Here is a 10,883-nt window from a genome sequence, read left to right as displayed (position 1 = left end):
AGGAAACACCATAGGGCTTTATGATCTCTACTTGGTGTGTAAATTCCAGGGGCGGTGTTTGGTCCCTGCTGTGAGTCCCAGAGTGGAGCATAGAAGGACATGTGGTAGATGCTCAATAAATGTTAGACCAACAGAGGAAAAGGACCAGTGGATAAAGCAGGGGGAGAGAGGCCATTCCCGGGCTTTCCCTACAGAGACATTGCCACCATGGATGACGAGGGCTTCTGCAAAATCGTGGGGCGCTCAAAAGACATGATCATCCGGGGCGGCGAGAACATCTACCCTGCGGAGCTGGAGGACTTCTTCCACACGCACCCGCAGGTGCAGGAGGTGCAGGTGAGGCACCGGCCTGGGCAGCGCGGGCGTGGGAAGGTGACGGCTGACGTCTGATGCTCCCCTCTTGGCCCCCGGAGGTGGTGGGCGTGAAGGACCAGAGGATGGGGGAGGAAATCTGTGCCTGCATCCGGCTGAAGAGCGGGGAGACCACCACGGAGGAGGAGATCAAAGCTTTCTGCAAAGGAAAGGTGGGTGAGGAGCACTGCCCCGGGGGCCCCAGCCCTGCCTCCCCTTCCAACCTCGCCCAGCCTCATGCTTTCCCCTCTGCCCCGCAGATCTCTCACTTCAAGATTCCCCGCTACATCGTGTTTGTGGCTGACTACCCCCTCACCATCTCAGGAAAGGTGTGTAAGGCGCCCAGGGTGGCCTTGAACTTGGGATCCTCCTGTCTCAGCCTCCCCAGTGCTGGGATGGCAGGCATGTACCACCATGCTCAGTTTTGCCTGGACTTTTTTGATCTTAGCACTAAAAGCCTGAGCGATCCCCCTGCCTCCGGACCCAGGCACACTGCCATGTTCAGATACCTGGTGTGCTCAGGGCTCTGGTCTGACTGTCCTTTGTCCTTCCTCTAGATCCAGAAATACAAACTCCGAGAGCGGATGGAACAGCACCTGAAACTGTGAATCTGAGCAAGGATCCTCCCTGGCCTGCCTCATCCTGCCCGTGTCCCTGTGGTCTTGGTGACTGGGCACAAATCTCCACATGCCCAGGCTTCGCTGGGGTGTTCTGTCAGCAGCTGACAGGGTGGAGAAGGACGAGACCTGTGCGACAGTGCCCCGTCATACTTCGTTGTGCTTCTGCTACTTACTGGAACCCTCGCCCCACCCCTTTGCGTTCCAGCCTCATTCTTTGCTTTCGCAGGCCTTGCTTACTTAATTCTTTCCCCTACTGTTAAGCCAGAAATATTCTGTTTTAAAATAACACCGTCACTGAGATATAATTCACAGACTATAATTTACCCATTTAAAAAAATTTTTTAAAGACAGTGTCTCATGGAATTGTCTAGGCTGGCCTTGAACTTGAGATCTTCCTGCCTCAGCCTTCTGAGGAGCTAACATTACAGGCAAGCATCAGTGGACCTGGCTCATCTTGCCCATTTAAAGTGGCCAATTTTCCAGTGATTTTTTTTTTTTTTTTTTTTTTTTGTACCAGAATCAAACTCAGGACCTTGTGCTTGCCAGGCAAGCAATGTGCCACTGAGCTATATTCTCAGCCAAAGCCAGTTTCAACAATTAAAAAAAAAAAGCCCTACACCTTTTAATTATTACGCTCTTCCCAGTTGGCTCAAGTTTTATTTTATTTTATTTTTTGATCAATAAACCTGGGGCAGAGCCAGATAAAGCAGGCTGTATTTGGACTCAAAAAATAAAAACCAGCCAGTGTTCACGAGGCGCACGGGCATGGTTACTGTGTGCCGGCCTTTGCAATGACGAATATTGCAAAACAGTCGATTCAAGAGCCGCTTAGTGGATTAAAGGGAAAGCTTCCCACAGAACTGAAACTCTGCCCCTGGGATCTGGAGTTTGTCTCCCTTCCTGCCCGCGGAACCTGGTGCCAAGGCCAGCTAGATGTGCTACCCGCCAGCTCCAACATTCCCAAGTGCCTGGAGTGGGCAGCCGTGAGAGTCGGCCCTAACGAAAACCAGACGTAGATCAACAGAAGTTTTTTGCTGATCCCTTTATGTTTTTAGGTTCACAGGGTTGGAGTACTCACTGGCCTTCACAAAAGCAAGATTAATATGCAGTCTTATACGCATATTATATGTGTCTGATAAACGCATCCCTTCTCTGGAGAAACTACATAAAAGGCTTCCGCTTTGGGGACCTGGGGAGGGTGCCTAACAGGGGCTTGTGCTTAATAAAGGTCTTTCATTTCTGTTTCTGGGGTCAAGCTCATTCTCAAATTCACTCCCAGAAGGTAAATTTGGGGGAAATCTGGGGTGAAGAAGGGGGTGACTTAGGGTCAGGCTGTGGTAAGCGGGGGTGCATGTATAATCGGCCTTCCTGGCTCATGGGGCGCACGTTTGGAGGACAGAGGCCTTCGTGGGATGTGAGGTGGTGTTTTGTTCAGCACCCAGTATCAAAAGGGGGTCACCCAGGGCTGGGGAGATAGCTCAGCGGCTTAAGTGCCTGCCTGGCAAGTCACCCAGCTGATGCTGGCTCAGCCCATGGGCAGTCACTGGTTTCAAGAGTGGCTTTCAGGACCCTGAAAAGTGACCTTCAGAGATGTCACTATAACAAAGCTAGAGGGGGACTAAATGCTCAGCCATGTGACCTCTGCCCGGTGGTTTTCGTGTGTGTGTGTGCGTGTGTGTGTCTATAAAACTCCTGGGTTTAAGCATCCCTGCTTCAGCACCCTAAGTAGGAATGGGGCAGCAGGAATGTGCCAACACGGTGCTTCAAAACTGGTGATTTCTAAAACCCCCTTATGTGGGCATGGTGGCGCGCAGGCCTGGAATCCCAGCATTCAGGAGGCTGAGGCAGGAGGACTGCGGAGAGTTCAAGGCTACAAAGTGAGAACTTGTCTCAGAGCAAGGAAAAGCAAGTAAGTAAAAGCCAGCAACACAAGAGGATCGATCAGGTTTTCCCTCGGTGTCTGTTCCTAGTCTGCAGAAACTTCTTACCCCTGCGACTCTTACTGTTACCAATTTTGACTCCAGCTGGTCCTTTTTTCCTCTTGGAAGCGTGAGTCAGTAAGTGCAATCAAGCAGCGCCGCAGACAGGCCGGTAATCCAGCCGCCTGGGAGGCTGCCACGGGCTCGCACTGTCACCAACCTTGCAAGCAGGTGTGCTATTACAGATGAGCAGCCAGGGGCAGCAGGAGCCTGGGGTTAATTTCCAGCTGGTCCGCCAAGGCTGCCTTGTGTGGATGGAGTCTCATCTGTGTGTGCCCACTCGCTCCTAGGCTGAAGGGTCCTGGAATCCAGCCCACCCTGGCCAGCGTAGCTCGGGGCATGTTACCTGTCGGGCTAAGACACTGACAGACATATCCAGGGAACCTGGAACAGAGCCTGACTGTCCCGACTAGGGCCTTCTTACGCTATTGCACTTTGGCACCTTCTGCAGTTACTCTGAGTTCCAAGCCAGAAAGGGGTGTGAGAACCAGGGCTGTCCCAGGCCACCAGGTGAACTGTCCTGCACTGTCAGACTGTGTGTGTGTTTGTGTGTGTGTGTTCTGGGGACTGGCCCCAGAACCTTCACACTGAGCATACCCCAGTCCTTTTCATTTTCATATCTTGAGCTAGTCATGCTATGTCGCCCCGGCTGGCCTTGAACTTGCAATCCTCCTGCCTCAGCCTCCCAGATGCTAGGATTACTGGTGTGCACGCCATGCTGGCCAACTCTTCTCTCCCTTTCTCTCTTGTTTTGTGTTGTTTTGGGAACAGGGGATTGAACTCAGGCCCTTGTGCTTGCTAGGGAAGAGCTTATTCCACTGAGCCATCTCCCCAGTCCCCTCTCTTGTCTTTATGAAACATGGTCTTGTTACAATTCAGGTTGGCCTTGAGCTCACTTTGTCGCCCAGGCTGGTCTCTGAACTCACAGTGATCCTCATGCCTCAGTCTCCCAAGTGCTGGGATTACAGTCATCACACCTGGCTCTCTATTGTTTTGAATTGAATATATAGCCCAGACTGGCCTTAAATTTGGCAATCCTCCTGCATCAGCCTCCTGTGTGACTGGGATTACAGTCACACACCGCACCCCGTGTTCCCTCCTCTCTGGGGGGCAGCTCTTCAGAGGCTGCTTCCCATGCACCAGCCCCTCCTGCACACACCAACTCTGACTCCTCCCAGTATGCACCTCGGTTGGTCTGGCCTGGAAATCTAGCCAATTCCCTTAAGAATTTTCCATTCCTTCTAGATCCAGCCGCAAACCAGGCAGGGTGGCAAATATTCTGGAAGGCTGAGGCAAGACGATTATAAGTTTGAACCCAGCCTGGGTATTTTAGCAAGGCACTGTTTCAAAAACAAATTAAAAAGGACTGGCTTGTAGTTCAGTGTGAAGGCTCTGGGTTCAATCCCTATTATGCAAAAATGATTGCATGAATGGATGAAAAAAATAAATAAATAAAATTGAAATGTAAAATTCAGCCCACCCTCAACATGGCTTTTGGAAGAGATCGCTTCCCAGCCCTGGCCTGGGGCCCAGAAAACACCGAATTAATGCCTCCCTGTTCTGACTTGTTTGCCTTTGGGCCGTCAGACAGCGACCCGATCTGACGCATCTCGTGGTCCCCGGGGGCCCAGCTCCGAGCAAGCCACAGAGAATGTGAAGGACGGTACTGGCGGCGCCATGCGCTCCTAAGGGAACAAACAAGCCCTGCACGGGGTGCCCAAGTGCTGGACCGCAGCCGACCAAGTCCTAGGAAGACAGCGCGGCTGCGGTGAGCGCACCGGCGTCCGGCAGGTGGCGCCGCAGACCCGGGCCCCTGTCACTCGCTCCGCCTCGCCTCTTCCTTCCGCCGGGGATCAGCGCGGCCTCTCCGCGCACACAGTGCGCCCGGGGCGCCGACCGGCTCGGGACCCTGCCGGGCTGGGCGCCATGGTCCTTCCTGGGCCCCGGGCCCGCGGCCTGGTGGCAGCTGCCAGAGCCGCCCAGGGGCGCCGGCTTGAGGACAGCGAGCCTAGGTCCCCAAGTGCAGACCCAGCCAGCAGGCGCGCGGCGCTCTACGTGCACGTGAGTGGGCGGGGAGGGGGCGGAGCCACGGCGCGCGGAACCCAGGTGGTCGTAGTGGCGCTCGGCCCTGGTGCTCCGGTCTTTTTCCTTTCTTTCTTCTTTTCATTTTGTTTGGGTACATTTTAGATATACCTAATAACATTCATCATAGGGAGTTTTTACCTGTACTTGATATATCTTGATTCCTCTTCCCCCCGCCCCCCGTTTCCGATGCCCGGGTCTTGATCCAGGGACCTAATGTCTCTGATACATACCAGCGCAGCGACCTGAACCAAGTGACTTCCTTTCTGAGCCTGTTTCAACTTTTCTTTTTCTTAGACAGAGTCTCGCGATGTAGTTCAGGCTGGCCTTAGGCTCACTGTGTAGCCCAGGCTGGCTTGGCACTCGCGATGATCCTCCTGTCTCAGCCTCCCGAGGGCTGGGCCGTCAGGGATGCGCCCCCACGCCCCGCCTGAGCCAGTTTCTCATACAGAAGCAGGCAAAGTAACTGCAGCGCCACCTACTTGGGGAATAGACTGGCTTAGATTTCGCAACCGCTGTTGATGTTGACCGGCCTCGGGATGGGGATGGCATAGCGTGCTACGTACGAACCCTGGAAGTGGCTGGGCTGCCCGGGGCCGCTCTCTCCCCAGTACTTTCCTTGTCCCCTGTCCCCAGTGGCCATACTGTGAGAAGCGCTGTAGCTATTGCAACTTCAACAAGTACGTGGCGCGCGGCCGTGTGGATGAGGCGGCACTGCGGCGCTGCTTGCTGACTGAAGCCCGCACGCTGCTTGGGCTCAGCGGAGTGCGCAGGTGCGTCCTGGGATCTAGCACGCGCCAGGCAGGTGCGGTGGGCATTCCCAGCCTCTTGCGAGTCAGGGCTCACCTTCTCCATCCTCTTCCCCACAGGGTGGAGTCTGTGTTCTTTGGCGGGGGCACCCCCAGCCTGGCCAGTCCCCACACTGTGGCAGCCCTGCTGGAGGCCGTGGTGCAGGCGGCCCACCTGCCTGCTGATGTGGAAGTCACTTTGGAAGCGAATCCCACTTCGGCCCCAGGCGCCAGGCTGGCGGAGTTTGGGGTGGCAGGAGTCAACAGATTGTCTATTGGCCTCCAGGTAGTCCTCTCATCCCTCATCCCAATAACTCCAGCCTTCAGGGCTGTCTCCCCTAATGTGGCATTTGTTCCGTGGGTCTTTACTTTTGGTTCTTTGAGACAGTCTGGTTATGTAGTTTAGGTTTTATTTTATTTCTTTGGTTTGTTTGTTTTGAGACTGGGTCTCTCTATGCAGTACAGATTAGTCTTGAACTCACTGTGTAGCCCAGGCTAGACCCAAACTTGTGGCAATCCTCTTGCCTCAGTCCTTGGAATGCTGAGATTACAGGCATGAGACACCAGGCCCGGCAGGCTATGTACATTAAGCTGGCCTTGAACTCACTAGGTGGCCCAGGGTACCCTGGAACTGACTGCCATTCCCCTGCCTCAGCCTTTTGAAGGCTGGGGTCACAAGTGTGTGCTACCACGCCTGGTTCCACATGTTTTGTTTTGTTTTGTTTTTTATTTTTAGTTTTGAGACATGGTCTGGTTAAGTCACTAAATTGCCTGGGTTGATCTTCAACTTTTAACCCTCTTGTCTCAGCTTCCCAGAGTGCTGGGATTACAGGTACACACCCCACACCTGGCTGAAAGGATCTGTTAGGGTGAAGACCCACAGGGGGTGGGTAGGTGATCAGATCACGGCAAATGGTAAATGCTGCCTGTAGAGCGGTCTCTCAAGAAGCTTTCAGAGTCCAGCGTGAAGGGCAGTTCAGTCTGACGAAGTCCTGGAAGGCCTCTTAGAGCAGGTGAAACCTGAATGAGAGGGGGAAGGGATTCACAGGCGAGAGATGTGGGAAGAAAAGACGGGATGTGGAAGAGACTTGTGTGTTTGGGGATAACTGTGAGTTATTCCTTGTGACATAAGAGGGGAGATACAAGGCTGCCAAGCAGGGCCTGAAGGCCATTAGCACCTACTGAGGTCTTTGGAATTTCTCCTTATAGGTAGGGGAGCCATGGAAGATTAACTAGAGAGAAAGGTAGACTTCAGAGACTTCCATATCCAGGGCTGTCCACTTCCTAAGACTGTCACTAGGAGATGTCCTTATCTTAGGAAGTACTTCAGTATTTAGACCTGGAGGGGTACGTATGCCTCAGTGTGCCGCATCTTATGGGGTTCTGGTCATAGCTTCGTCCTGATAGGCCAGACCACAAGGGACCCATCCTTTCTAAGATTCATCAGGCCCAAAATGCTTATCTTGAAACTAAATGTGAGGAAACATCAGGTAAAGAAGTGAAGAGCTCCTACAGGCTGGGGCTGTAGCTTAGTGGTAGAGCGCTAGGCTAGCATGTGCAAGATCCTGGCTCCAGCCCCCAGCACAGGGAGAGAGGTGTTAACTATCACCCCAATGTCAGCAGTCAATGTCGGATACTTACTCGTTAAGAGACATTTTCAGAAACTGGCCTATACTCTGAAAAAGTCAGTGACATAAAAGACAAAGAAAAGCCAGAGAATCTGGAATAGATTAAAGGAGACGACAGTGACAGTGACAGCTGAATGTAACATATGACCCCTGGTTGGGGAGGAAGGAGGAAATTAATTACAACAGGTGACATTATTGGGACACTGGCCATGTGGATATGACTGTGTATGAGATAATGGTGTCATATTGGTGTTATACTTCCTGAACACTGTAATTGGGTTGGATTATGTAAGAGATGCCTTTGTCCTTAGGAAATATTTTATTCGGCATTTAGGTGTTGAGGGGTAGAATATCTATAATCCTGCTGTCCAGTACAGTAGGTGGCAGCTGAGTGCCATGTGCCCTTAAATTCAGCTGTTTAAATTTGATTAATTTGTGAGCTGGGTGTGGTGGTGTATACCTATAACCCCAGCTCTCGGCAGGCTGAGACAGGAGTTTTATGGCAATTACATATTGAGACCCTGTCACAACAAATAAACCAATGAACAGAGACTACTGAAAGCCAAGCAGGGTGGTTCAGGCCTGTCAGCCTAGTACTTTTAGAGGCCAAAGCAGGAAGATCTCGGTTCAAACCCACCCTGGGTAATTTAATGATGTAGTGAGATTCTGTCTCAAAGTAAAACATAAAAAAAAAAAAAAAAGGGCTGGATATGTGACTCATTGTGAAGTCCCTGGGCTTAATCCTCAGTACTGCAAGAAGGAAAGAAGAAAAGGAGCTAATGCCATTGGAGGATATGAGGATTACATTCACTTTTCAGTGAAAAGCGGCTCTGTCTGGGCTTTCCCCACCCCTCCAGCTCCTTGCCCTTTTCTATGCGAGGGGAGGGGTCCCTGAGTCCCCTGTCAGGGGTTCGGGTCTGGATACTCCCCCTTTCTCCGCAGTCCCTGAACGACCAGGAGCTGCAGCTACTGGGCCGCACGCACTCGGCCCTGGACGCCCTGCGGACTCTGGCAGCCGCACGGCGCCTTTTTCCCGGCCGTGTGTCTGTGGACCTGATGTTCGGGCTGCCCGGGCAGCAGCTGGGGCCGTGGCTCGTGCAGCTGCAGGAGCTGCTGCGCCACTGCGATGACCACCTGTCCCTGTACCAGCTGTCCCTGGAGCGTGGCACAGCGCTCTTCGCCCAGGTGCAGCAAGGCGCCGTCCCCTGCCCCGACCCTGAGCTGGCGGCAGCGATGTATGCGGAGGGGCGCGCGCTGCTGCGGGCCGCCGGCTTCCGCCAGTACGAGGTCTCCAACTTCGCGCGCCACGTGAGTGGGGAGGCTGCGGGTGAACCTGCCCCCCCCCCAAGAAGTCTTGCTGGGCACCCCCTGCCTCCGTACTCACTGTCCCTCCTTCCCCACAGGGGGCGCTCAGCACCCACAATTGGACCTACTGGCAGTGCGGTCAGTACCTTGGTGTGGGCCCTGGTGAGTCCCCTGCGAGTAACATGATAGGTGACCCAGGAGAGGAATGTCCCAGCGTGAACGAGGGCCACCCGGGTAGCTCTCCCAGCCTGTATTTCCTCAAACCTAGAATGCAGCCAAAGAATTCCCGCCAGGTGGAACAGTGGCGTGTGCATGCGTGGTGCTTGTAGTCCTGCAGGGGCTCAGGGCTTCTGGGTCTTTTGTGTGCATCGGTACCCCCTAGGGAGCTTGTTAAAACCCGGAATAGTGGGGCGGCCGCCCACTGCATTGCTGCTGGGCCAGGGTTGGAGTAGGGCCTGCGAATTCCCACTGCCAGCCCAGAGATGCTGGTCCCCAGACCGCAGGGGGAAAACCAACCTTGGGTCCGAGTCCGTGAGTGCGCAGTGTTCACTCTTGTGATGGCTGTCATTATCAGGTGCTCACGGGCGATTCGTGCCCCATGGGGCCGGGGGCCACACCCGGGAGGCTCGAATCCAAACCCTGGAGCCTGACAACTGGATGAAGGAGGTGACACTGTTCGGTCACGGCACCCGGAAGCGCGTCCCCCTGGATGAGTTGGAGCTGTGAGCACCTGATAATCAGGGTCTCTTGTGTCCCAGAAACACTTCCACCCAACCTTTTAGTTTCCTGCCAGGCCTCCCAACCCCCAGGACCTGCCCCATACTGCAGGATCCCCGTTAACATAGCCCAGCATCCGGTTGGAAGAACGGGAGAGGTAGGGTCTCGTCTCCAAGGCTGATTTTTCTTTCAGGCTGGAGGAGGTTTTGGCCATGGGGCTCCGCACCGATGTGGGGATCACGCATCAGGTAAGAAAAGACCGTTTGCACCTCCTGAGTCTTGCAGGGCAATCAATCATGCTCTCACGTGCCCCACCGCATGCAGGCACGTGCGCAAGCGCACGGAGGCACACATGCCTTTTGTATTCCTGGAAGTTGGGCCTTGGTCCAGCTACCTGCTGTACGGAATCTGCAGGTGGTGTGGGGCAATGATGAGAACCTAGACCAGGGCTGCAGAGACCCAGTTCTGGTCCCAGTTCTTTCTTTCTTTTTTTTTAAGTTCAAATCATTGCAATTTTATTTAGAAATTTGCAGAGCTGAAGGAGGGATCTGGTCTTTTGTTAAAAGAAAAAAATTTTCACATCATATATTTAGCCACTTTAGCTTCTGTATAACAGCAAAGGCAATTTCTCTTCGAGACCTCTGGTCCCAGTTCTGCTGCAGTGTTGGACTCAGATCCTTTGACAGCTCTGCGCCTTGGGTTTCTCTGCTGGGCGAAGGAATAGATTCCAGAAAGGGCTTCCCTTGTGCTAAGCGGCACCAAAGCCTCTGCTGGGAAGCTCAGTGGATAATTTGATCAGAGTTCGAGCCCCCGTGGGTGAAGTCATGCAGTGCAGGGGCAGCTGTGGCTGGGCCGTGCCCTGCTGGGTGGATGGAGAAGGGGTGATGGTCGGAGGCACAGAGACGACCTGGTTGTGCCACGTGGGTAAAAGTGCCCATCTCCCCGCTGGCCCACAAAGCTGTCCTGATGTGTCTGAGCATCCCGTGACCCCTTCTCTGGACCCCGAATACTCATCACCTCTGTCTCCTGCCTTTCCAGCACTGGCAGCAGTTTGAGCCCCAACTAAACCTGTGGGACGTGTTCGGAGCAAGTGAGGAGGTGAAGGGGCTACAGGAGCAGGGTCTGCTGCTGCTGGATGACAGGTGAGTTGTGGGCTTAGGGACCCCCCATGAACTCTGACCTACAGGTGCCCAGGCTGGAGTTGAAGTTAGTGAGACAGAGGAGTCACACCAGATCTCTCCGGTTCCAGGGGCCTCCGGTGTTCCTGGGAGGGCCTGGCCGTGCTGGACTTCCTGTTGCTGACCCTTCTGCCCCGACTCCAAGAGGCCTGGCAGAAGCAGAGAAGCCCCCCACCGGTGCCAGGAGGATGACCAGCTGTTCCTGCATCCCAGGACAGTGCCAGGTGGACACACT

The 10,883-nt window shown here is 54.0% G+C and overlaps 2 protein-coding genes across 2 annotated transcripts in view; both read left to right on the top strand.

Annotated features, from left to right (window-relative positions):
- The window catches only part of Acsf2 (acyl-CoA synthetase family member 2), a 42,237-nt gene extending 40,923 nt beyond the window's left edge, over window positions 1-1,314 (top strand). The window contains exons 13-16 of the mRNA XM_012515300.2: window positions 195-336; window positions 414-524; window positions 612-680; window positions 909-1,314. Of these exons, the coding sequence (XP_012370754.2) occupies window positions 195-336; window positions 414-524; window positions 612-680; window positions 909-959 (373 nt within the window). The 3' untranslated portion in view covers window positions 960-1,314. The remainder of the gene's footprint in view (window positions 1-194; window positions 337-413; window positions 525-611; window positions 681-908) is intronic.
- A 3,476-nt stretch (window positions 1,315-4,790) lies between these two features.
- Rsad1 (radical S-adenosyl methionine domain containing 1) lies at window positions 4,791-10,840 on the top strand. Its single transcript, XM_004633628.2, has 9 exons — window positions 4,791-5,011; window positions 5,669-5,805; window positions 5,902-6,106; window positions 8,391-8,756; window positions 8,852-8,915; window positions 9,328-9,475; window positions 9,664-9,718; window positions 10,509-10,612; window positions 10,720-10,840. Exons 1-9 carry the CDS (start codon window positions 4,877-4,879, stop codon window positions 10,838-10,840), a joined length of 1,335 nt encoding a protein of 444 aa, XP_004633685.1. The 5' UTR covers window positions 4,791-4,876.
- The last annotated feature ends 43 nt before the right edge of the window (window positions 10,841-10,883 follow it).

The sequence above is a fragment of the Octodon degus genome, unplaced genomic scaffold, assembly GCF_000260255.1.
Source record: "Octodon degus isolate 3935 unplaced genomic scaffold, OctDeg1.0 scaffold00056, whole genome shotgun sequence".
NCBI lineage: Eukaryota > Metazoa > Chordata > Mammalia > Rodentia > Octodontidae > Octodon > Octodon degus.
The sequence above is the reverse complement of the archived record's forward strand: the minus strand, read 5'-3'. Positions and strand labels throughout refer to the sequence as shown.

Excerpts from the sequence above, each read along its gene's own strand:
- Rsad1 (XM_004633628.2), top strand. The coding sequence starts at position 4,877 with ATGGTCCTTCCTGGGCCCCGGGCCCGCGGCCTGGTGGCAGCTGCCAGA. Across the intron at positions 8,916-9,327 it reads GTACCTTGGTGTGGGCCCTG|GTGCTCACGGGCGATTCGTG; the intron begins GTGAGTCCCCTG and ends TGTCATTATCAG. Across the intron at positions 10,613-10,719 it reads CTGCTGCTGCTGGATGACAG|GGGCCTCCGGTGTTCCTGGG; the intron begins GTGAGTTGTGGG and ends CTCCGGTTCCAG.